The 27,505-nt window shown below is 40.3% G+C and overlaps 1 protein-coding gene across 1 annotated transcript in view; it reads left to right on the top strand.

The window, feature by feature from the left end:
• Rftn1 (raftlin, lipid raft linker 1) overlaps positions 1–27,505 on the top strand; it is a 195,995-nt gene that overhangs the window by 78,822 nt on the left and 89,668 nt on the right. Inside the window, exon 3 of the mRNA XM_027923158.2 lies at positions 3,720–3,906. Within this exon, the coding sequence (XP_027778959.2) occupies positions 3,720–3,906 (187 nt within the window). The remainder of the gene's footprint in view (positions 1–3,719; positions 3,907–27,505) is intronic.

The following is a 27,505-nucleotide window of genomic DNA, read 5'->3' as shown; positions in this document are numbered from 1 at the left end:
GCTAGGATTACAGGTATGCACCACTGTACCGGATTCTATGATAGTTTTGAAAGTATTAAGTAAAAATGATCTCTCTACCCCTTTCTCCCTACTCTAGTCCCCCTGTCCAACGTTTACACCTTTGTAATTTCTTCCAGGGGGAAAAAAAAAAAAAACACTTATGCCTATCCATCTTTTTTTTTTTTTTTTTTTCAAATTAAGCATGACTATATCATTAAGAGTTGGGTACTTTTTAACTTAGCAATGCATGTTAGACTCAACCCATATTAGCACATAACAGATTAACCTCAATTTTCTTAATGTTCATAGGAGTCATCATTAGGTTATTGCCATTACTGAATAGTCCTCAATGAAGAACTCTTTGGTTCCAGTTTTATGCTATTATAACAATACTGTAATGAATATCCATATTTTTTCTTAGTGTTTATTTTTCAGTTTTTTTATTTAGATAATTCCAATATTTATAAAAATGAAGCATAAAAAGACTCCCAGATTTTTATTATCCAGGTGTTATAGGTAGTTACATCTGCCCAGTCTCTTGTCCCAGACTTACCCACTTGACTAAGAGCACATATTTAAAAGTAAGGTTTTTTTTTTTTTTTTTTTTAGGTATAGACACAATGCCTTTATTTTTTTAATGTGCTGAGACTCGAACCCAGTGCCTCGCACATGTGAGGCAAGCACTTTCAGCTACAGCCCCGGCCCTAACGGCACATATTTTAAAATAGCTCTAAGACATCTGGCCTCACTGTATCATGTCTCAAACTGCATTTTAATAGATTAGGATTCGTTTTTTATGTGTGACCAGGGTACCATCGTCACACTTAAACTATTAGTGCAGTTCTTCGGTATCCAGTCAACGTTCATATCTCCCCAGCTGACTTACCACTTTCGGACTTACCACAGCACACATTTCCATGTCCAGGATGCAGTGGTGCTGTCCAGGTTGGAGGAAGATAGTCGCTGTTCAAAGCCCCCTGCATCTTGGGGAGGGGGGGGAGAGAGGAGGTAGAGAAAAGGAGCCTGGCCCAGGTCGGCTTGTGGAGGAGCAGGGGCAGGCAAGGAGAATCTTCCAGGACAGCCACCTCAGTACCTACTTGGGTGTGCTGCCCTTGTACTCCCCTACAATGAAAGGTCAACCCTCCTCCATTGAGAGTAGCTCTGTTGGTTGGAACCCGGTGACCTAGCAACCATCTTGATTCAACACGTGGCTGTAATGCTGCTGCTTTTTCCTTATACATTTTATTGATTGATTGATTGATTGATTTGTAGATGGACACAATACCTTTATTTTTATGTGGTGCTGAGGATTGAACCCAATGTTTCACATGTGCTAGGCAAGTGCTCTACCACTGAGCCATAATCCCAGCCCTTTTTCCTTATATTTTGAAAGACGTTTATGAATCCACTGTACGATTAACACCAGTTGTAAGGTTGTTGGACAGAGGTAGGTGTGTGTGTGTGACCTTTCTTCCAGAAAGGTCTGCTCCTACCAGCTGTAATGAGCATGGCTGTTTCACTAGCATAGGCATTATAGAAGTAAAAGAAAACCTGTAAAAGAAGTAGGAATAACTTGATAAATATGCAATATCCAAGTGGAAAAAAAACCTTTAATATGCTCCTGAGGGACCCAAAGAAGAGCTGAATAAATCAAAGTTAGGCTATTTTGGATGGCATGATGGAAAAATATCCATTCTCCTTCATAATTTGAACATGAGCCAGTAAAACTACCAACATTTTGGGAGCGAGGAGGAGGAATTTAATAAGCTGATTTTTTTTTTTTTTTTAAACCATTTGGAGGGCTGGGGATGTGGCTCAAGCGGTAGTGTGCTCGCCTGGCATGCGTGCGGCCCGGGTTCGATCCTCAGCACCACATACAAACAAAGATGTTGTGTGTGCCGAAAACTTAAAAAAAAAAAAAAAAAAAAAAAAAAAAAACGAAACCATTTGGAAAAACGAAACAAATTAGACAAGATTGAGAAAAAGGAAGGTAAGAAGATTCAAGAAATAGCCTAACCAGATATGAAAACATATAAAACATTGTTAAAAACAGTTCTGTACTCAAATAGATTATAATCATAAACTTAAGTAATTCATTTATATGATAAAAATTACATCTCAAATGGATAAACTCTTGGGAAGATGTTGAATTCATAACACATACTTCAGATAAATTCAGGATTTACATGCAAAAATGAAATATGTTATAAGAATTCACAGGAAAATTGTTTTATAATCCCATATCTTTTATAACATGAAACTCAGAAGCTATTGAAAACAGGATTGATAAATTTAACTTCATAAAAGAATTCATGATAAAAATCTCCTTTATGCAAAGTCAAAAGACTAGCAACAAATTGGGGGAAGAGATTCTCTAATACATAAAGAATTTCTACAAATGAATAGAAAAGACCAGTAATCCAATAGAATACTAAGTAAAGGTTATACACAAGACAGTTCACAGAAGAGGAAACAGCACTGAAATACGAAATGTTTACTAAAAGTACAAATTACCTAGAAGAAAAAAAATTTCTACCCCTCAGGGATTACTTTTCTACTATGAGATTATCCAGGGCATGGGAAAAGAAACACTTTCATATTCCACTGATAGTGGGTAAGTCTGTACTATTCTCTGGAAGAAGTCTGGCAATATCCGAAAAAAATCAGTGTGTAACCCCACAATTCCATGTCTAGGAATTAATTTTTTTAATGTGGTAGGTGTATACACGTGTGGAAGTCATGTAGGAATATTTTTATTAAAACTTGTAGAAGCAGAAGTTTGGTCGTGTGTTATATCATAGCTTATACAATCTATGAAAAACAGATGAGGAAGAGCTCTGGGTACTGTTGTGGAATGGTCTGTAGGAAAAGTATCCTATCAATTGATGGAAAACCAGGTGTGTAATGTTATCCAGCCATCTGTATAGAAGGGGAAGGAGATTATGCACAAGATGGTATTTATTATGTCTGAATTCAAAAATTGTCAATGCATATCCAAAAAAGAAATAATAATCATTGCCTCTAGGGATAAAACTGGAGGTAGGGCTAGGCTGTAGACTTCCCATTACATGTATGTGTATATATACCATTTAACTTTGGAGCCTTGTCTTCCCTTCACAAAAATAACTGAATTTAAGACCCAAATTTTAAGATAGTATAATAGGTGAAAAATATTTCTTGTTTTGACATGTGAACTTCTAATGTTAATTTGAGTGGCTTTTCAAGTAAAGACTAGCCTTTTATGTTTTTTAAACAACTGCCTGTTCATAGCCTTTGCCCATTTTTCTATTTTGAGGGGAGATAGGTGGAAGGCAGTAATTTCTTTCCAAATTAAGAACTTACATTTGTAAGTATCACCGAAATTTTGTCTTTTGACACTGTTTATGTTGCTTTTTGCCGCCCAGAATTTTGTATTTGCATTTAGTCTCTTCCTCTCCTTCTTCCTTTCTTCACTGGGGTGGAAATGACTTTTCCATTGATCACTGAGAGTACTGACTCTAGATGAAAGACATCCCATCCCTGATGCCTTTGGATGAGTTGTAAATGACAGGCTACTTATAATGTCTCTTTGAAGGCAGTAAAGATGGGAATAAATTCATATTTAGCAAAAGATGACCTTGAGGGTCTTCCCCGAGGGCAAAAGGAGAGGGTTTTCAGTGGGGTGCAGAGGGTGGTTTTTGTGGGTCTCTGATGAGCCTCTCTCCTCTCTCCACTTCCAGCGGAGCTCCCTCGGTCCTCTGCGGTGAGGCTGGCCTCGTTGAGGGACCTGCCTGCCCAACTTCTGGAGCTGTATCAGCAGGGGTTCTCCCTGGCCACCCTGCACCCCTTTGTGCAGCCCACTCACAAGCAGGAGAAGATGCCCCTTGAGCACATCTTTAGAGCCATCCTGATCAAGAAAACTGACAGGTAAGGAGGGGACCAGTGAGCATCCAGAGTGGCTCAGGTGTGTTGACTGGAGGAGGGGAGGGCAGAGGATGGGGACAAGTAGCTGTTCCCAGGGCCTCTGCCCTCTGGCAGGTAAGGCAAAAAAAGACCACCAGAGAGAAATCTCAGAGCCTCCCGTGATGAAAAACAAATGCCATGCCTGACTGCAAGTTGAGAGTTCTTTTTTTATATCCCCTCCTTTAATTTATTGGGTTAAACTCAATTAGAAAAATGTTTCCTCTAAATAGGTGTACTCCCTGCATGGTGCAGCTAGTAAAAATATAATAATACTATTAATCTGAAAAGCATGGCTGGAAAACATAGTGATTTTATTAAAGACCATATACAAACTTGATTTCTTCCCTCTCCAAAAGTCTTAGGAACGCTTTAAAATTTTGAATCCCCCCATAAGTTCTGTCAGTCACCTTTGTGGGGGGGGGGGCACTCAAATTATGTTCCGTTGTTGGTTTGGTCTGATTTTGATTTGAGGGTTGGAGGATGTTTTTCACTTTGGCTTGTCCAGTGGGATGCTTACTCTTATATTTTGATTGGACCTAATTAGGAAAAGAAGTGGGGACTAATCTTTCAAAAAGAGCAAATTTAATTTTAAATGGATTTTTTTTTAACAAAAGAGGATGGGATGGAGAGTGCAATGTTTTTGCTGCTTTTATAAAAATAAAAACTGAAATGAAGTCTGGGAAAGGAAAACAGACTTGTCCTTTGGCTAACTCACAAGGAAGGACAACGTGGGGCATGTTTTAAAGAGAGGGTGCTACATGACTGCTCCTCCCTCTTTCCGTGTAAAAGTTGCTTTGCAGTGGACGGAGTGTTTCACTAGTGTGCCCACAAGGGACAGCTGCAAGGCATGAGGTTGCGTGACTGAGGTGGACTTCTCTTTTCTTTATTTCCTCATGGCTGATCACGCTCTAGGGCACTTAGTCCATGTCACCATGCATTAGAATTCCAAGTGGAAGGTGATCCATGCCTTTGCTAGAGTCTAGAAACACTCTGTTTTTGTAGGGTGGGACTTTGCTCAGTGTCTGCCTTTTATGTACTTTGTCAACTGGCTGTGGATCAATATCTGGGTCAATCACAAGAGGAAATTATTCTGGGGGCCAGAGTGGTTTTAAGTTACACTGACACACAGGATATGTGTAATGACTGCAGCTCACATTTATGGAGCGTGCATTGTGTGCTAGGCTTTATAAGTATCATTTCATCTTTATCAGCTCATGAAATTGGTACTATGTTCATTCCCCTTTTAAAGAGGAGGGAACTGAGGCACAGACTTTATCAAGGGTACGCAGCTGGCAGCAAGTAGAGCTCTGACTTGTTCCCAGGACAGCTGGCTCCTCTTCCTGCATTCTTAATGCTGGCATGATGCACCTGCTGGGTTCCTGCATTGACAATTCTTGTGGGCAACCACTTTATGAAAAAATAAAAGTGGCTGGGTGTAGTGGCACACGCCTATAATCTCAGCAGCTCAGGAGACTGAGGCAGGAGGATCGTGAGTTCAAAGCCAGCCTCAGCAAAAGCCAGGTGCTAAGCAACTCGGTTCGACCCTGTCTCTAAATAAAATACAAAATATGGCTGGGGATGTGGCTCAGTGTTTGAGTGCCCCCGAGTTCAATCCCCCCCCAAATTAAGCTCCTAACCCACATATATTGTTTTTGGACATGTAAAACTATACAACCCCTCTGGAAATGGTCTGCCCCCATAAACAAACAAACAAATAAATAAATAAATGATGGATAGCTCTGATTTTAGGTGAAGTAATTCCTCCTTCCATTTTACCACTCAGTCGTATTCAAATAAAATCATTTCAGAAATGCAACTGGATTAAACAGGCTTAATATTTTAGTCAGGTTTTTCGTTGCTGTGATCCAAAGACCTGACAATTATAGTTATTTGGCCTCCAGGGTTTCAAAGGTCTCAGTCCAAAGATGGCTGACTCCATTTCTCAAGGCCCAAGGTGAGGTAGAACATCATGGCCAAAGAGTGTGGTGGAGGGAAGCTGCTGAAGACATCACACCAGGAAGCAGAGAGACAACATACATACATTATACCAGTCACCAGGGACAAAATATATACCTCAAAGACACATCCCCAGTGACCCACCTCCTCTATACAGCCCACCTGCCCAGTTAATCCCTATCAGGGGATTAATGCACTGATTAAGATAAAAGTTCTCATAACCCAATTATTTCACCTCTAAACCTTTTTGCATTGTCTCTCACATGAGCTTTTGGTACCTCATATCTAAACTGTAACACTTACTGTGTTATTTAGATTACACAAGACATTTAGTGAGCTCCAGTGATCCTATTCCTTAGACCGTTCTATTGGCCTGCCTTTTTTAAATTATTTATTTATTTCTATTGACCTTTTAGAGGAGACAAGTCCTTTAGGGTCATATTGCAGGAGAATTCCTTGGTGTAATTCTGCATTAAGACGTGACATTAGGTCAGGGGCATGAAGTCATCACGTTGTAACTACATCAACTCAAAATGTGAAGATGAGTCCTTTTCTCCCCCTGCCATGGAGTAGTGTTTCTCAACTTTAATATGCTGATGACTGTTCTGGGGATGTTATTAAAAAGGAGGTCTGGGATAGGCCTGGGCGCTGCATCTCCAACATGTTTCCAGATGATGCTGATGCTGTTGGCCTGTGGACCACACTTTGAATAGCAAAGGTATAAAGACCTAACTACTACTTGTCTACCTCCATGCCTGGCCTCAGCAACAGTGTTGGGAATTACCACTCTACTCCCGGAAGAGCTCTAAGACCAGGAAAGGTGAGCAAGGACACAGGGCTCCTGGTGGGAGGGTCCATGTTCCAGGCGGCACTTGGCTCCTGCCAAGTGGTGTAGCGTGGGAAGCACATCTGTGGCTTTTGGGGGCCTACCACTTTCTAATTGGTACAGTGAGAGGTTGGTACCACGTGATTTGCAAGGTCTGTTCAGACTTTGATGGAAGAAATGGGTGAGGAAGTGCCTCTTCAGGAATGAAACCCCCCACTTTGACAGATAGTTCATTATAAGCCAGCAGTGGATCTGGAGAGGGGTTAAAGAGGGGTTCTTCACTTTGCCAAGAATGGGTTACAAGCGAATGAACTAAATTTCCAGAAGAGAGAAATGATTAAGGCTCTTAAGAACAAGACACTGTTGTACAGGAAGTCTTTCACGATAGGGAAAATGGCAGTCTCCTTGGGTTTGGGTTCACTCTGGTCCAGAATGCCTGAGAGAACTTCCTTGAGCCCTTCAATGAACATTCCAGCTCCTTGGTGAGCAGATATGGAGAAAGAAATTTCTATGTTAACTTCATGTTGGATCTTTGAAACTACTGTTCAAAAGGAAAGCCACAAAAGCTTGATAACTTACCATGTGAAGCAAGGCAAAAATGGCCAAGAGAATCTCCTGCATTTCCATCCACAGTGGTTATGTGGGAGGAGTGGTGGGAGCTAGAGGCAGGGTCATTATAATTCTAAAGTGCAGGCATTTTCTCTCCCGGCCATTGTGATAACCATATGTTTTCACATCATGAGGGAAAGACCCCCACTGTACTAAAAATAAGCAAACAAAGAAACCCACAGAATATTTTTTCTGTATCAGTAGGGAGTTCAAGTAATAAAAACAAAACAAAGAAAACCTTATGTGATTAATTTTTAATATGGACAGTTAAAATGATATTTTTCACAAAGACTGCCAAAGTTCTGACAGCTGTAGATGCTGTTAAATGAAGTTATTTAGCTCTCAAAAAAGAAGTAAATGTCTGGTTAACATTTTCCATGTAGGGCATGTTGAAAGAGATCTAGCTAAACTCTACGGTACTATCTGTTCAAAGGAAATTTGTTACCAAGAATTGCCATGGAATGACTACTTGAAACTTGGCTATCAATCTATTGTGTTTGAAAGGTGAATGCAAAAGTTTTTAGCAAATAACTGCACTTTGGAGTGTTTAGCAATACCAGGGAAAAGAACATTTAATAATCTTTATTTATTCCCTTATTCATTCATTCATGAATGCCTACTGAGCTTGTACAAGCAAACCTTGGAGATATTATGGGTTTGGTTTCAGACCGCCATAAATATCACAATAAAGCTAGTCAAACAAACTTTTTGGTTTCCCAGTGCATATAAAAGTTATGCTTAGGGATGGGGCTGTGGCTAAGTGGCAGAGCGCTTGCCTAGCATGTGTGAGAGCCTGGGTTTGATTCTTGGCACCACATAAAAAATGAGATAAAGGCATGCTACTGTCCATATACAACTATTAAAAAAAATTTTTTAAAGTTATGCTTATACTATAATCTCTTAAGTGTGCCATAGCATTTTATCTAAAAAACCAATGCACACACCTTAACTAAAAATACCTTATTACTAAAAGATGATAATGATTAGCTGAGCTGTCAGGAAAATGGCACGAATACATGCCACAAACCTCCAATTTGTATTTTAAAAATTCTTCAAAGTGCAATAAAACAAGATATGCCTGAAACCTTTTTAAGGTATTGGGCCAGGAGCTGTACTTGGTGAGAAGGAAGCAGTGCAGGCGCATGGCTCATTTGGGTGTGGAGCCTGCCCTCCAGGCACCTGCCATCTGAGAATACTTGCATATCATGGAGCTCATGTGTGTCTCATGCTGTGGGAGTTTGGGAAAAGGATATGTCACCTCCCATGGGAAAGCAAACCTAGGACTGTTTAAGGAAGAGGGAGCTTTTAACTTGGGCTGTATTTCTTTTGGGCAAACATAGGCGAAATAAACATGGGTGGGAGAGTTTTATGATGTTTTCTAATGGCGTGAAGGTAATTGGAGATCATCGTTGATAATCTAGCTCAATGATTAATGAGTCATTCCAAAAGCACTAACATTTCTCTGAAATCTCTACCATTTTGACAAATTTCACTTGAATCCATGGAAAATTATCAGATCTTTTCTTTTTGAAAATTCTGATAACTGCCATTTCATTTTCAGATGGCAGGCCAAACTACACTTCTAACTATAAATTGTTCTTGATTTCAGTGCATTGCATTGAGTCAAAGTCAGTTACTTTGAAAACTGACTCGGGAATGAATAGCCGAATATGTGAAATACTTCACAAATAAGTAGAAAAAGTTTTGCTTCCTTTCCTCAACTCTCTTTGGATCACTTAGTGATTCTTAACAGACAATATGGTTGAATTCACTCTGAATTCTAAGTGTCATTAAGTTATCCTTCATTTTGGTGGGGGTAGTTTTCTTTAGAAGGGGTTGCTAAAGATCTCACAACTTGATAGCTGAGAGAAGTTATTAAAATGTCACTTTTGAATTTTTAAGAGTTTGATTCAACTCTAGGTTGTTTTACAGTTGCAGATAGAAGTACAAAATTCTTTGTAATGCTCCTGTGTCGTTGTTCACACACACAGCTAGTTTAGAGCTCACTCGGTGTTGTTTCCATGTGTTTCATCACTAATTGGGTTGAAGCCTCTTGGGTCTAAGTCTCCTGGACTAATGCCTCACAAGGCACAGGGACCAGGTCACTTAGGAACATCATCAGGTGCCTTTTGACCAGGGGTGGGGCACACAGAGGAGCTATAGCTAATGCAGTGGGGTAGAAAGTGCATATAATCCAAATTGCCCTTGAAAGTCTTTTGAGTGCCTGTGAAATGTAATACTGTAGCAGCTTTCTACCTGACCAGTCCATGTTTACCTTCAGGACTAGATCAGATGACCATTTCCATTGATGAACCCGTTGGGGAGCTAAACTGGTTTGGGTGTGTTCATTGGGATTTTGGGGGTGGTGGGTGAGAATGGATTCTTGTCCAAGTGAGACGTCTGTGGGAAACAGAACTGCAAGAATAGGCACCCCGTGTATCCTTTTTGCAGTCCATTCAGGAGCTCATCTTCCTGTTGAATAGAATAACTGGTACTCTTTTAAGTGTTAAATGTTCCTCCTCTTAAGTTGGATTTTTCTAAAATAAATATGTGTTGTATAATTTTACTGTGCAAAGATGACTAAGGAGCCCTGAGATCTCAAGAAACCTACCAGGGGGCCATAAACTTCATCTACAAGTTATGTACTACCCAGCTGGTCTAAAGGTCTTGGTTTGCCTCTCTAACAGGAATTTGACAATAGGGGAGCTTTACAAAAGGAGGCTTTCATTTGCTTTGAGTCTGGAATGATGGGTGAGTTTGAGCACAGAGAAGTAGTGGGAAGGGCTTTCCAGGCAGAGGGACGTCCAAGATGGTCTGCAGCCTAGAAAAGCAGAACATGGACCACAGAGAGACTAGAGCACAGGGTCTAGGATTCTCAGAGGGAGAAAAGGTATGAGAGGACTAGGGCCTGGCTCAGGAGTGAGGCTGTTGGGAAGCCATGGTGAGCACTTCTCTATGTGCCGATACAGCCGAGGCTGCTGGGTCCTCTCTCTTCCAGATTTCTCCAGGGATTCTTAGAAAAGACAGAGGATTGCTGAGAGCTGTAGTGAACTGCTTTGTTCCAAATTGACCATATGCTTAGAGTCTGAGAAATTTTCCCTCTTGCACCACATCAGCAGGCTGAACTCCCAAGTACTTATGAGCAGCACAGATTGCTGAATGAGTCAGCTCTGGCCACCCGGTGTCGAGTGATGCACAGAGGGAAAATTCTTTTGGCTTTTGGCTGTTTTATTTCCAGGAAAGCAAATCTTAGAGAGTGGTCAGCCATTACCTCTTGTTTCCCCTTTTAGAACAAGGAGTCTAAATTCCTCAAGACTCTGCCTTTGATCTATGACAGGACTTGCAAACTCAGATGCCCACAGGCCTGGGCTTGTTGAGCAAGGACTCTCAGGAATTGGAGACCCAGTGCCTTTGCTCCGCCCTGTTGTTTTCAAATCTTGTATTTTTATGAGGGAAAAAAAAATCAGAAGCTTGGACTAATATGTGAAAACTTCTCTTTTAAAAATGTGGCCTCACTTTTTCAAAATAGCATTGTGTATCTCCAAACCATGCCACTGGCTGCCATCATGCCACCTCTGAGATTTCTGTGTGATACTTTGGAGTTAATCATACATCTTTCGAATGGCCGGTTCTCCCTTTTGTACATGGCAGTCATTGGACTTCTCAGACTCTTCTATTACTTTTTTTTGTGTTTTTAAATTTCTGCCCACCTCCTTTCGTCCTTGTTAAACTTTCTTTCATCTTTGGAGTATCATTGCTTTGAATGCTAGTGGATGTTACTTGACAGAATTTTTTTGGATAGAGTCAAATAAAGCCATGCTATGGAATCTTGCATTGTTGATCATAATAATAATAATAAAATAAAAAATTCAAAAAAATCATTCTTTACAAGATGGCTTCATCTTTGGTTTACTTGTTTACCAGTACTAAAAGTGCATCTTGATAATACAGCTGCACGGCATGGACTCTGAGTAATGGAACACTCACACACACACACACACACACACACAGTCCTTTCATTGCCAGAATAACAGTGATTTGCCACAGGAGTATATGTATGTTATTTTTCACTCTTCTCTTAAAAAAAAAAAAAAAAAAAAAAAAAGATGGCCTTCAAAGAAAAGAAACCCTTTGTGGACCTTAAGTGAAGTATAAATGCATTACATTGCCTTTTTTTATAGTCCACAAGATAGCACGAACATTTTCTTTGGCATTTGAAAAGGGCGAAATTGGGGAAAGCACAAAATTATATTGAAACTAAAAAGAAAATTATTTTAAAAATTACAGTCGAAAGTATCCTCTCTAAGTGGACTTGTATCTCTTTATGTCTAATTTTTACCAATTACTTTGACTCTTGGGAGAATTATAGGGCTTCTAGAAAGAGGTTTCATAATTAAGCGAAATACACAGGGGGTGGAAGCGCCTACGGGGGTGTGCCCTAGAAAACGCTCACACAGGAGGCTAGGGATCAGCCCTGGGGCGTGCTGATTGTTGGAATCGCAGGTGGGGAAGGAAAGTAGTGCTGGGTTCAGCTGTGATTGACGTGTGTTACTGTGATGGGGAGACGGCAGCAGCCTGCGTTTTCCCAGAGAGCAGAAATCCAGGGAGGGAGTTTCGAAGTTCTGCTCTTAAATCAGAGCAGGGAATAAGAAGGTGCTTGTTTAACACAGAGGTCATTATTTTGGATTCAGAAATAGATAGGGCGCCCACTCCTGCTCGTAGCTGCCCCTCATTTCTGGAGTGGTATCATCCTTTATAGCTTTCCCAAGCTTCCCGAGGTGTGTGGAGAACTTGATTAGCTCTCTAGGCTGCCACCTTACCCCCCAAGGAGCTGTCCAGCACCACCAAGGCTACTTTAATTTATTCCTCCTATTTCCCTGCCTTGCTCTGGAGTAACACCCTTTTCTGGTGTGTTGAAGTTTCAGGATTCACTGTTAATTATTGTGTTTGCACTTTCCAATCTAATATGCCAGCAGAATGCCACATTCTCCTGGGGAAGGAGAGCTCTTTTTCCAATCCACACCCCTAAATGGCTTGCCTACTTACTCTTATTCTCTTCCTCCAAAGTGTCTGCCTTCATCCCAGTGGAGAGAGCAAGAGGAACGTGCTCAGTTTGTGTGAAAGCTCATTTCCCCCCAGTTTTATAGCTGGCTTTGATTGCCTGTGTCTTTCCCAACATTTTATTTTTTATTTTATTTTTTGTCTCCTCTGAGAGCAAGAATTAGCATACTAGTGATTTCTAAGGTTTCCCCAGAAATATTTTTGGGGGTGACCGGGAACCTCCAGATGGTAATCTCCACAGAAGCACAAGCTCTAAATTTCTTTGAAATTTCCTGTGGATCTTAAAACTTAGGCGAATACCATAGAACCCTGAAGTATGTGTATTTGTTTTTAAATAAAATAAATAAAAGCCCTCTCCTCCTGCATGTGTATACGATCTTGAAATAAAAACAGACTCTCAAGGAAGATTTATTCTGTGGCTTTGCAGGTGTACCATAGGGACACTTAGATACCATTTTGAGGGACATCTGCATGCAGAGTAGGTAATTTAGTTGCAAGTAATTTTACCAAAGTGTTAGATTTCTGGATTTATAGTCTACTCCATATTAAATTTAGGAACTCAGATTGTCTAAATCTTCGACATTCTTTAAAAAGAAAAATTTTCGTCAATTAAACACTTGGATTGTGTGTTTTTTAAACTGAAAGAGATATAATGGACATGATTGGTTATGATAATTAGAAAAGACTAGTACTAATTGAATTTTACATTTTTGGATATGAATGCAGTAGCAGGTGAGAAATAACTTTCACAGGCATATAAAGACATTATTAGTGACTTAAATGTTCTTGAGATTTTGATATAATGATCATCTCTATAATCTACCCAACTGTTTTCTATAATATTTTAAATGGTTGAAAGATGGAACCATTTTTTTTTTTTTTACAAAGAGGTGAATGCTATAAATATGAATTAGCGGAGTACATCATTTCACTTGCTTCCTATTCATCGACCCTGAGTTGGAACTTAAAATGGCTACAAAGACTTTAAACACCAAATTAGTAGCTTGTATTCATACAACACCTGTTTCTGAGGGTCTAAGAGCACTTTGCTTCATTTGTGTGTGTGGTAAGTATTATAATTAATTCTCACTATGTCCTCACTGATGGTTGTTTTTGTTAATATTTGTTGAAAACATTGTGCGTTCATCAGAGTTTTTACACTTGTGCTATTTCGTAGCTGAAAGGTTTTGTTATCTTCCTTTATCTCCCGTGTCCCACTTTATATCCTGAGAAAGTAAGGCTGAAGAAGTTATCAAGACTTACCAGTACTGAAGTATTTGTGTGTGTGGCGGGGGGGGGGGGGGCAGGGAGGTGTGCAGTGACTTTAGGGCTTCAGTCCATCTTGAGGTTCATGGTACAGAACTTGGCACTTACAGGAAAGTCCTCAGAGAATTCCAAGAGTTCTCTAGACTTTGCGGTGACTGGGCCATAGGATCAGAGGCCTTGTTAATCCTCAGACTGGGTTGGACATAGGGCTGCCACTACAGACCATTTGGAGCTCCCAGGGTGGCTCCATTCAGCATGCAGGTTGGGGCATATCAGTGTCTGCAAATGATGGCTCTAGGGCCATGAGTGCATTATTTTTTCTCTGCTCCTTCAAAATTGAAATGTGTTTATTAGGTGTCTGTTGTGTGTCTTCTAAGATAGTAGCCTTTGTTAGAGAATGAGTAGACACGTTTCCCACCCCAGGGATTTATAATGTACCTAACTTGTGTCCTTGAAATGTTCATTCTCAAACTTGTATAGCTTAAGTCCCCAAGACTGCCGGCAAGAAACCTGGATCTTACTAGGAAAAACAACAACAAAAACCTTCTTGTGAAGAACATTCATGTTTGTAGGTGATGCGTAGTGGGATTTGTCATTTTGGGTAATAATTGCAATAGCAATTGTTTATTATTGCTGTGGCGGGCCTGAGTCTTTGTTCATTGCTTCGTCATGCATGTTATCTTTACTCTTGAAGCCAAAATAAATAAATGAGCCTTCAAGTGGTTTGCCCAGGTCAAAGTCTACACACTTCATGAGTGGAGGAATGAGGGTTCACTTTGGAATCTGTCTACTTCTAATACTACTCCTCTTTAATTTTTTTTTTTTAACCATTGGTGGGTAGGGGTGGGATTAGGCTAAAGGTTAGTACAGAATTTCTCAACCTTGATTCTACTGTTGACGTTTTAGACCAGATAATTGCATCGAAGGATATTTAGCTGCATTCTGAGCATCTATCAGCTAGGTGCTGGTTGGAAATGCCATATCCCCACCGTTATGACATCCCCAGATCTCCAGAGACTGCCAAATATCTGCTAATGAATAAAACTGTCCCAGTTGGGAAACCACTGGGTGAGAGGCATAGAGGGTTTAAGCATTTTCCTCTAGCCAGCTTTGCCAACAGCATTTCTTAGGTTATCCTAACTTTGCCGCATCTGTGGAGTGAGGATCTCCATATATGCCCAGCTCTGATTCTTAATTGTTGCTTTGCTGTATTTACTGATTATTGCACTATTACCACACTGTGTGTAGTGTGCACACCCTGGGAATGGAATCTAGGGCCTTGCCCTTGCTAAGCACATGCTCTATCACTGAGCTACACCCTATCCCTTATGTCACGCTACTCTGACTATAATTTGTGGTGTATCTGGTGATAGAGCACTGTTCTACAGAACTTTGGCAACTTGTGTACATTGATTTCTTTTTTCTTTTTAACCATATAAAGCCTAAAGTAATCTTCTCCAGTTCATAGGAAAATCTTTTGAAATTATAATTACATTAACATACTAATTTGAGAATAATTTCCACCATGTATTTTCAAGAACATAAAATTTACTTCCAACAATAATATTGAACTTTATTTTAGAGCTTTGGTCGGAGATCACCTGCCCTGTAGGGATCAGGCAGCGTTCTAGGATCAGTCTGGGTTCAGAAGGATGCTTTCAATTAGGATCTCAGCAAAGTGGGTTTATGGATTGTTTTCTATAGTGTTTAAACCTCATGAAACATACTCATAGTTTTAAAGTTCTGTTGGGTGATTGCAGGTTAAAGAGAATACATCCCTCTTTTCCCTCTCCCCCGCCCAAATACCTACTTGACCCTTCTTACTGTTAGCATTCTAACAAAATTCTTGCAATCTATTCAGAGCTGATGTGAAGAAATTTAGGATTATCAAGAAGACTCTGAAGTGTGGATATACGAATATTAACAATGAATCTCATTTCAAGTGGACATTAGGCTTTAAGATATTACATATTATGAACTTCTTGTGATCATTTATAGATAAAGCTTATTTTATCTGTTTCTCATCAGCTTTTTTTTTTCTCTTTTGCTTTGTGTATGCTTTATAGCATATGTAAGTTGTTAGGTGTTAGTATAGTCATACTCAGGATTTTTTTTTTCTGATAGTGTGTTTTTAAAAGAAAATTTTTGGAGATAATTGATTCAAGCAACTTCTGGGCCACACTGGTCACTCCTGAAACATTTAGATCTTTGCTACTCAAAGTGTGGTCCCTGGACCAGCAGCATCAGTGTTGCCCAGAAGCTCCTTAGAAGTGGGTGCAGACCCTCAGCCCTGCTCCCAGACCTGGAATCAGGATGTGCATTTTAAGAGGATTCCATGATCAGTGTATACATTAAAGTTTGAGAATAGAGTTAAGCTCTGCTTTCCTATATTGTGGCTACTCTTTAAGAGCAACCACATACATTTAAATTCATTACACTTGAATAAAATAAAATTTAAAAAAACTTCACTTCCTTGGTTGTACTAGCCTCATTTCAGGTGTCCAAATAGCTAAATGCTTCTTGTTCAGACAGCACAAAAGTAGAACGTTTCAGTCACTTAATAGTCAGATGGTGTAGGCAGGAAGATCTAGAAAAGAAACGGTAAGCAAACTTGAATTTAGAACACATGCAGTAATGCAACTAGAGAAGAGACTTCCTGTCATGCAACTGGTCACAGCTCATGAGAGTCTTTTGAAGACCATTCAAGTGTAGCTATCATTGTTTTTGTTTGCAGATATGTGACTTTTTCTGAATCAGCAAATGTCAGGAAGAGACATGCTTTTATTCAGTGTTCTGTTTGTGATAAAATATTAATTTGGGTATTATTACTCATGCTAGTTCTTTCTACTCCTTTCAAAGTAAAGGAGTAGCCTACAGGAGATCAGGACTGTGTCCAAAATCCCATTCTCTGGGACCTATCTCCTCTTTCCTGGAGCCCAGCTTGCTATGGATTAAAATTCTTTCACAGCTATGTTATACGTGGAACATTGAGTTTAAGTGTGTTTGTTTTTTCTCTTGGCTTTGTAAGGCTAGTGGTGAACTCTGTGTCACGCACAGTTGCTTGATTTATCACCAGGGAGCCAGCCCTAACTGTAAGCATCGAGACAGGATGTGGCAAGATTTCTCTAGCATCAGTAGTAGTGTTGGATAGTTAGAAGCTCCTGGTGACAGACTGTGATGGCTCCCTGTGGGAGTGGTGAGGGCATCCGTTGCCTAACCTTTCCCCCTATTTCCAGATGCTCTGGTAGATACCAAACCCTTTCAACAGAAGTGGTAAGTGTTGTTGGTGAAAGAGGAAGGGAAGATGGGAGGAAAGCACAGTGACCCATCATGGATGCCTTCATTCTCCTCCTTCCCACTCCCTCCTCTGAACCCCCCCCAATGGACTCCATAGTTAGATGCTTTATTTAAAGAGTCACTTGGATTTGTTTACTTGACTTCTTTTTTTCCCCTTGAGTATTTCTTAAGTTTCACAATCAAGGGAAACTTTCGACTCCAGCAGCCTCATTTTATTTTTGTAGGTTCATTTTTTTTTTAGAGTGGTCATTAAAAATTCTGGGAGATCTCTTCCTCATTGTACTAAAAATATCAAGGCAAACACCCATTTATTCCCCTTTCCACAATGACCACCCAACTGTAGGGATGAGAAATATCCCTCATCTCTCTCCTATCCGCTACTCCCTCTACAAGAATCTTAGCTCACCTCGAAGCCCTGCCCTCCTATAACATTATTCCCTCTTCCTACATCATACTTGATGTCACCTACTTAATCATCTAAAATCTGTGTCTTGGTGTCTTCTAACAGCACTCATGACTCACCTTTACCAGAATTAAGGTGAGTCCCATCGCATCTTTGTTTCCCACTGCAGAGCCCTTCATCACGGGTTCATTCTTAACAGTGAATTCATCCATGCAATTATTAGTTCATGACATTGATTCAGCTGAGTAACAAGCAGCCCCACCTTCATACACCTTTTTCTAAACTAGTATTATTTCCATCATATAATTCATGCTTCTTTTCCATCTAGATCTTTGCTAATTTCTGTTCTCAGTGCCTAGAATATCCAGGTAGTCATTGCCCCATGTCTAATTTCCACAGAGCCTCAAAGAAACAGTTCACATGTTCCTTGCTTTAAAAAAAATTCCCTGGTCCTTGATATCAGAAATGACTGAAGTCTCATAGCATTTTTGTTCACATATAGTTTATCTTTCCTTATGGACTGTAAGCTTCTTGAGGGCAGGATCTAAATCAGTGCCTTCAGTTTCTCATGTGTGGTTGGTGATCTAGCAACTGGTGGATAGATGAATGAATAAGTATATTTTTACTGCTGCTACTAACATATAAGTTCATGAAGATATATATAGCCTCTTTATTTCATTGATGAATCTCTTTCAGATCTATAAGCTAATTTCTTTCCCTGCTATCCCTTTTTTTAAAAAAAAATCTATCATTCTATTTGAACCCAGGTTGCTTTGGAGGAAAAATATAGCTTAGAATTTCTTCCTGTTTCCCAGAGATAAAAGAAAAAAAAATTTTTTTCTATCAACTGACGTTTAGTAACTTTTTTTTCCTGGTTGGAGAAGTGCCCAGTAACTTAAGTTAGTGTTTATCACATTTCTTATGATTATTTCTAAATGAAGCAAAAATAACCCTGTTGATGAACTATACATTCTTTTTTCTTTTTATGAGTGAAATTTAAGACTTCTTAGAGTCCTGGAAAAAGAAGACATTGTTTAAACTCATGGTCTTTGAAGTGAGTTAAGGGATTTATGTGTTGAAGTGAGACCTATTGCATGTTTATTATTTAAAAGTAATGTGTATGATAGTTTTTAGTCATGTGCTTATTATTTAAAGGAATAGTTTATAATAGTTTTTTGACAGGCATTTGCTTTTTACTAGCTTTAGATATGATCTGCCCATGAGATCAAAACATGTATTCGACTTACAAGTTGGCACTTTGTCACACTTGCTATAATTTGGGATGTTTAACGCACTCATACATGTTAATAGTATTTTCTTGGAAGTGTGTATTGTTAATGGCTTAGGGAAGGTTATGCCCCAGCTATGGAAAGTGGAATCGGGGACTGTGTAAATGAACTGGTCACTGTCTTCTCTCTGAGGGAAAACCCTGCTGACTCATTACAATGGATGATATATCTGCGTTAGGTTTATGGGTTAGTTATTTTGATTATGGTACAATTAGATAATCTGTTTACTGTTATCCATGCCCTGGCATTCAGCCTTCTGTGGCTCACATTGGACTTTTGTATTTGTAACCCAGAGGCCACAGTCTGGTGTCAAAAGGACAAATTCAGTCCCAGAGACATTAAGCTACATACTACCAAAAAAACCAAACAAACAAAATGACAAAAACCAGTTTGGAGCCAAGATTTGACAGCTATATCCTAGATAAAAATATACAATTAAATTACTTCTTTTAAAACATTAGAAGATTTGGCAACCCTGGCCTGGAATTCCTAGTAATGGCTAGGGCATAAACTGCTCAGTTTTTGTTTTTGATAAGGAAAAAATTGTCTTTTTCTCATAGACATAGAAAGTTCCTCAGAATCTACAAAAGGCATTTGACCTTAAATTCGGGAAAGCCACAGAATACAAAGTCAATATCAAAAAAAAAAAAAAAATCAATTGTATTTCTATCTTCTAGGAAAAAGCAGTTGTTTTGACAAGATCTAACCGAAGTTTAAAAATATCACTCTGGTTAAATTTGAATAGTTAGCAGTCTGTGGGGGTACTCACAATACCTTTTAAGTTACTTTGGACTTCAGTATTCTAGCAGGTGGCAGTAGTCTGTTGGCCTAAAGTTATGGTGAAGATGGAGAACAGGTTGATTCCAGAAATGTTTGGAAGTGAAATCAACAGGACTTGGTGATGGATTAGACACCATTGAAGACAAGAGGTTTGAGGGATCATTGCTTTATTGACTTGTGCAAATGTTTGAAAGATAGCACAATTCATTGAGAAAGGGAATTCAATGAAAGAACTAGGCTTGAAACAAACATTATATGTTCGGTTTTAGATATAATCGGCCTGAGGTACCTTGGAGACTTTAAGAAAAGGAATCAGCTGGGCATAGTGGCATATTCCTATAATTACAGAGGCTAAGAAGGCTGAAGCAGGAGGATCACAAGTTCAAAGCCAGCCTCAGCAACTTGGGCCCCCAGCAACTCAGAGATCCTGTCTCTAAATAAAATATAAAAAAGGGCTGGGGATGTGGCTCAGTAGTTAAGTGCTGATCCCCAGTACCCTCCCCCCCCCCCGCAAAAAAAAATCAGATATGCCATTCAAAGGATCTAGTTTAGAGCAAAATATATAGCACAGAAAGCAAAATAGGTACTTAATACTGAGTCATGGGTCAAATCACCTGGGTAAGAAATGGTTAAGAAATGTAGAATGGAAAGCGAACAAAACCTAGGGTTGAGCTTCTAAGATCTCAACATTTAAAGGCTAGTTAAGGAAGGAAAAAAGAAGGAAAGAGCAAGGTAAGGAAGGAAAAAAAAAGACATTATTATGTCTTAGAGGCAGAGAAAAGAGTCATCAAAAAACACCGTCTGAAAAAAACTGTACTCCAGAAATCATTATGAGTTGAAATTCAGAGATAGGGATAAAAATGAATAAATTTGGTTAAGCAAGTAAGAATCACTAAATAAAAGCAATTTTAAAAATCTCACATGAAATCCTACAGATTATTCTTTCAAAAGAATTTTAAATTGTGTTTAATGCCTTTATTCCTTGCCCTATACTTATTCTGATAATTTTTTCTTTTCCCGTATTTTTTTATTGGTACATTAGAGTTATATATAATGGTAGAATTCATTGCACATGATATAACAATGTAATTTGGAAAATATCTTTCCCTGTCCCTTTCCTCTTACCACCTCCTGGTCCCTTTCCTCTACTGATCTCCCTTCTATTTTCAGGAGATATCCCTCCGCCACCTTTCTTCTCTAGCTTCCATATATGGGGGTGAAAAACATGATCCTTGACCTGCTGAGTTTGCCTCCCACTTGCTAGGCAAGTGCTCCACCACCCAGCCCTACCACATTTTCTTTACCATTCATTCGTTGACAGACACCTAGGCTGGTTCCACATTCAGCTATTGTGAACTGTGCTGCTATAAACATGGGTATGCAAGTATCACTATAGTGTGATGACTTCAATTTTTTAGGATGAATACTGAGGGGTGGTGTAGCTGGGTCATATGGTGGCTCCATGTTTAGTCTTGAGGAATCTCCATACTAATTTCTATAATGACTTACTAATTTACAATCCCATCATCAGTGTAAAAGTGTTCCTTTTTCTCCTCATCCTTCCCAGCATTTATTACCGTTTGTATTCTTGGTGACTGACATTTTGACTGGTATGAAGTGAAATCTCAGTGTAATTTTGTTTTGGTACTAGGAATTGAACCCAGGGGCACCTGACCACTGAGCCACATCCCCAGCCCTATTTTGTATTTTGAGACAGGGTCTCACTGAGTTGCTTAGTGCCTCACCATTGCTGAGGCTGGCTTTGAACTCATGATCCTCCTGTCTCTGCCTCCCAAGCCGCTGGGATTCAGGCGTGTGCCACCACATCCTGTGCCTCAGTGTAGTTTTGATTTGCATTTTCCTAATTGCTAACGATTTAAACATTTTTTATACATCTGTGAACTATTTGTATTTCTTCTAAGAACTATGTAATTCATTTTCCCATTTACTAATTTGGTTATTTTTGGAGTGTTAAGTTTGAGTTCTTTATATTTTGAATATTAATCTTATGTCAGAAGAATAGCTAGCAAAGATTCTGTGGGTTCTGTCTTCACATTATTAATTTAAATTGCTCAGTTTAATGGTTTTTCTGTTGTCCTCCTGTATTGGTCTGTTTTGTGTTGCTATAACAAAATAGTTGAGGTTGAGTACCTTATAAAGGAAAGAGATTTACTTAGCTCAGTTTTGGAGGTTAAGACTAAACAGCATGGCAAATAGCATCCTAGAAGGTGTGAGAGAGAGACAAGGTGAAACAAGGAGCAAGAGAGCCAGCAGGGACCTGTCTTGCTGTCTTTCTTTTATCTTTTTTCTTTTCTTTTGAGAGCAGAGCCTCCAGTAAACAAATTACTCCCTACTGGGCCCCACCTCTTAGTTTCCACCACCTCTCATATCACCAAGCTGGGGTCCAAGCGTACAATATATAAATCCTCTGGGGATATGCTACAACTCATCCAAACCATGGCTCTCCCTAGCACCATGCTGGTGCCCACCATGTGTCACCAAACTTGTGCTTGGACTTCTATCATGGGACCTATTGCTCTCAGAAGTGGGAATGTGAGAGGGAGTTGTCCAATAAGTCTCTAGGAAAAAAAAAAAGGAGAGAACATATTTCTTGGTGGACTTTGCTATATTTTCATCAAAACAAAGTATGTGTAGGTGTGTTGTATGTCTGTGTGCATGGGGACATACATGCATGCATACATTCTTTCATTCTTGCCTGTGGATCTTTGTATTTGCCAAGCTTGTTGGACCATCTGGCTGCCTGGGGAATGACCACACAACCTTTAGCAGAAGTGACAGTTGTGATCAGGGAGGATCTCCAGGTTGGGCTCTGAGCTTGTGCAGTTTTTATTTCAGTTGTGTTTGTGTCTGAGTAACGAGGTCAGCGTGACACAGTGGAGGTGGTCTCCTATCGTGCTCTTAAACAATCTGACATCTGTGACTAGTGGAGTTGACATTTGAGATACTTCAGCACGTGGGCACAAGGGCTCTTGGCCTCCTACCTTGCAGTTAGAAAAGATTTGTGTATACATGCTCAGTGTATAAAAATACTTTTATATGTTTATTTAACAAGCATGTGGAGCATGTGTTTAATCTTCTTTTTAAATTTTTTTTCTTAATGTTGACATTCTGTTTTGGTCCAAGTCCTAGTTATGTGTGTCCAAGAAATGAGGATGGTTTGGGATGATCAGAGTTCTGGAAATGGAGAGTGGTTGTGGTTTGCACAATATTGTATATGTACTTTGATGACACTGTTATGTACTTTAAAATGATTACAGTGGTAAACATGATGCATATTTTACCACATAAAATAATAAAACGTGAGGAAAGCAATAAGTTGGATAATACTGTGAGTTTTTCTGAGTGAAAGAAGCATACACCTTATACTCGGGTTTCATCTCTCTCTGGTCCTTTGACTTGAAGGTTTGTTTTCCTCTGAAGGTGGAAGAGTTTCATTCCTGGTCTCTGTAAGTCAATTTTTCTGTGTTTTCCAAGGACTCTTCCTATTATTTCCCAAGGAAAATATCCTGAGTGATGGATATAACACACCCAGGCTAGGAATAATTGTAGATTTAACAAAAAAGATACACAGATATTAAAGAGAATTCTCATATGCTCTTCACCAAGTTTCCCATCATCTATTAATATCCTGCATTCCCATAGTACATTTGTCAAACGAAAAAATTGACACTGGTACATTACTGCTAATTAAACTGCAGATTTTATTTGGATTTCATCAGTTTTTCTATTAATGTCTGTTTTCATTTCTGGGATCCAATCCAGGGTACCACACTGCATTTAGTTGTCATGATGGCTTCTTAAAAACTTAACTGGGGGCTGGGGCTGGGGCTCAGCGGTAGAGTGCGCTCGCCTCACATGTGGAAAGCCCTGGGTTTGATCCTCAGCACCACATAAAAATAAGTCTTGTGTCCATCTACAACTAAAAAAAAGTTAGGAAAAAAAAAAACAAACTTGGCTCTCATGTCTTAGCTGCATCTCTGTTGTCTCCAGCAGTCAGAGTCCCCGTGGTTCAGTGCCTGTGAACACCACGTTGCTACACTCTTAAGAATTTGAATTCATTTCATCTTCATTCTTGGTATTCGAGATGGTGCATCTCTGCTCAGTAATATCCTTTTATTCTTTCAGGAAATCCCATTGCAATGGTTGAGATTAGATCCCCCTTAGCTCCCCCGTACTGTGGACAGGTGGGGCCCCCTGAAATAAGAGATGTTGTTTCTGAGAGATGTCACAGACCCGAGCTATTCTGAACCAAAAGGACATATAAATTTGACAGTCTGCCCACTTAACAGGATAATCACATAGTAAACAGATTTCTTTATACTTGCTTCCATAGGATGGGTCTCTATTGGGATTTCAAGAAGGTAAGTTGGAGAGGGCATTATAAGTTTGTTAATAGAAGCAACAGACAAGGTGGCTCATACCCTCCTCTGGAGCACACTTCCTTGAATTAACTTCAAGGATAATATACCCTCTTCCTTTTTTCCTAGTTACCCCTCCTTTGTCCTCTCTGCTGTTACCTCCTCTTTTCTCCTTTACCTCTTCTAGGTACAGGGCCTCAAAACTCAGTCCTGGATTCTTATAAACAAAGATCTCATCCAGTTTCATGCTTTAAAGGCCCCCTGTAAGCTGTTGACTCCCAAGTTTTTATCTCTGGTCATCTCTGTTGAAGTCCAGATTTGAAAGACTTTCAGCTACACATTACATCTCCACTGGAATGTCAGCTGGCTAGGTCAATGTCAACACCTCTGAACCTGAATTAGCAATCGCCACCACTGCAAGCCTTGGCCCCCTAAGCCTTCCCCCTTATAGTGCGGCAATTTCATCCATTCTCCAGTTCCTAGGGCAAGGATCCTTGGGATCATTAGCTTTCTTCCTTTCACCCCCTAAAACCTTTCCACAGAGAAATTATGAAGATTCTATCTTGAAAATGTAGCCAGATTCCAGCCAGTCCACTCTGAGCCACCGTCTTCTCTGCTCTGGACCCCTGAGGTGGTCTCTTGTCTCCCTGCCCATAGCCAGAGAGAGCTTTTAAAAACTCAGCTTATGGTACTTAAATACCCTTCAGGGCTTCCCATCATTCCATCTTCCCCATGGCTGTAGGTCTGCATTATCTAGTTCCTCATGGGCCAGGAGAGAGCTGCTCACAATATTCCCAGAGTGAAGGACATTGCAGCCTGGTAAGTTACCTGGAGGCTCACCACTGGCAAATGACCCTCGTCTAGTTAGCCCCAGAACCTGCAGCCTCCAACTAATAAATCTGGTGGGATTTACCAAATTGGGGCTGAAGAGTAGTGAGGCAGTACATCTTACTGTTAGCCACGCTGTTCTCAGAGTACCTTTATTTAATTGGAGACCATTGGTGTTAAATTTCAGACAAGGTAGACTTGAGGGGAGTTTTGCTGGTAGTCAATCCTGCATCTCTAGAAATGTGTTCTGTGTCCTTCCTTTTTCTTACTGTTTTAACCCAGATATCTCTGTCCTTGCCAGAAGTGGGGGCCATCTGGGCTTCAATACAGAGGAAGTATGGTGGCTTCCCATATCTTTTTCTAGGATTGTTATGATTTAGCTCTGAGGTATCCCCGAGAAGCATGTGTGAGGCAATGCAAGAAAGTTCAGGTTGGGTTAAGAGAGCCTTAACCTAATCAGTGAATTACTCCTTGGACAGGGGTTAACTGAGTGATAACTGTAGATAGGTATGGTGTACCTGAAGGAGGTGGGTCATTGGGGGCATGCTTTGGGGTATATATTTTGTCTCTGGTGAGGGGAACTGTCTCTCTCTCAGCTTCCTAGTTGCTGTGTCCTGAGCTACTTGCCTCCATCACACCTTTCCGCTGTGATGTTTTTGCCTTGTCTCAGGCCCAGAGCAATAGCTCCGGCTATCTGTGCACTGAGACCGCTGAAACTGTGAGCCCCCAAATAACCTTTTCCTTCTCTAATTGTTTTGTCGGGTCTTTTGGTCACAGTAGTAGAATAGCTGGCTAAAACAGAAATGATACAATGGTGTAAGGGCAACATAACTGGCATTTCCCCTTCCCTGTGGGAGGTAGCAGGAACCTGCTCAGCTGGGAGTTTCAGGTTAGCTCTTCTTCCTTAGAAACTTAATTGACTTCACAATCTCTCTTCCCTTCTGTGGTGGTTCCGTGAATGGCCACGCGTTGGCCCCTGGAGGCCACTTCTAGGAGATGTTCATTTCTCTGCCCCAGGTGGCTCCTGCTCTCAGGTGTCTGGCTAGATCTTGTGGGTCTGAGTCTAAGTGTCCATCAGCAAGAGGCCTATTCTGAGCACAGCATTGCCAAGTCCTCCGCCTCAGGAACAATATTAGTTTTCTGTGCTCTGAAGTGAATTCTGCCATACCTAGGGGCTCAAAACAAATGCATTGATTATCTCACTATTTAGATAGCCCAACTGGGTGATGATCCACTTCCAAGCTCCCTGGAAGGGTTGCTGACAGTTTATTTCCTTATAGTCATGGAACTGAGATCCTATATTCTTGCAGTTATGGGCCAGGGGCTACCCACAGTTCCTTGCCATGTGACCTCTCACAAAATGACAGTGTCCTCCTTCAGGGCAGCTAGGGGAATCTCTAGCTCTAGCCTGCAAAGTGGAGTCTTAGAATAGAATGTGGCCAGAGGAGTGGCAACCCATCTCCTTACCCTGTGCCACTGAGTATGAGCAAGTCCTAGGTCTTGTGCCCACTCAGGGGAGGGGAATGCTCAAAGGTGTGGACTCAAGGAGGTGAGGACCGTTGCAGGGGTCACCTTAGGAAGTGTGTACCTTGGCAACCGCATTGCTTCCCCACCTGGTGCCCAGGAGCCCTGTAGGCAAGCTTTGCTAGTGGATCCTCCTATAGAGTTAGTGGCAGGGAGAGAGGGTGTTTGTGTAACTGCGACCATCAACCAAGCTCTCGCCCCTCCTGGGCCACAGCTGTACCCTCATGAAGCACAGACTTCCAGGGCAGCTGGTGTATGTCCTCAGAGGATTCAGGGACCCTTACCACCTCTTCCTCAGTGTCATCATCCTTTTATTTCAAATTGAGGTGCAAATTCCTAAAGGTAAGGGAAGGCTTACCAGTTGCTCATAATGTTCTTCCAGTGTGCACTGGGTTTGCTTTTCCAAGAAACCATCTGCTGAGATATAATCTATTCAGAGTACATGTAGAAAATTTGTAATTTCTGTTCTTGTTGATCCTCGTCCTCCTTCAGTTCAGATGTGACCGTGGTGATTATTCTGTGACATGAACCAGAGCTGCCTTTATTGTTATAGAACTTTTTCCAGAACCAAAGATAGTAGCTATTAACTTCTCCTGTGCTAAAGATCATTCCTTATGAATCTGGGTTATGGGTTGCTTACAGAGAAACTCATCTTCTCTCCAGTTGTTTTATGATTGTTTTGCTGAGTGGATATGGCATTGACTTATTTTTTGTGTATGTGTGTGGTACCAGGAAGTGAAGCTGGCGTGCGGTGAGGGTGCTCTACCACTGAGCCACATCCCCCTGCTCTTCTTTTTTTTTTTTTTTTTATGTTGAGATAGAATCTCACTAAGTTGTCCAAGCTGTCCTCAAACTTATGATCCTTTTGCCTCAGCCTCCCCAGTTGCTGGGATTATAGGCATGAGCCACCATACCCAGTGTATGGACTGGCTTTAAAATGATTAAAAATTTTCAACCTAATCATTTAAAATCTCATATTTATCACATTGTAGAGTCTGACTCTAGTCTCCATGTGACGGAATACCTCAGATTTTACATTGAGAACTCCCAGCCCTATCCCAATCTTTGTTGTTTGAGACCCCATATGATACATATGACAGCAAGTCTTGGCTAAGTGTTCTCTTTTAAAGTCTGGACTCTTGTGTTCTCATTTCTCCCTCTTAGAAGATCTAAAACAGGAGCCTAGTCTCTGACCAAGTATTAAGGCAAGAAGGCTAGGGTTCAGAATTGAATTATTCTGTTAGAATTAGTTTATTCCAGGTTAACCAGTTTAGAATCATTTTTAACCAGTTTAGAATCATTTATTCTTTTACATTTCAAACATATGCACCTCATTACTGTACCC

This window comes from Marmota flaviventris, chromosome 1 (assembly GCF_047511675.1).
Source record: "Marmota flaviventris isolate mMarFla1 chromosome 1, mMarFla1.hap1, whole genome shotgun sequence".
In the NCBI taxonomy this organism is placed as follows: Eukaryota; Metazoa; Chordata; class Mammalia; order Rodentia; family Sciuridae; genus Marmota; species Marmota flaviventris.
This window is presented reverse-complemented; position numbering and strand designations above follow the sequence as displayed.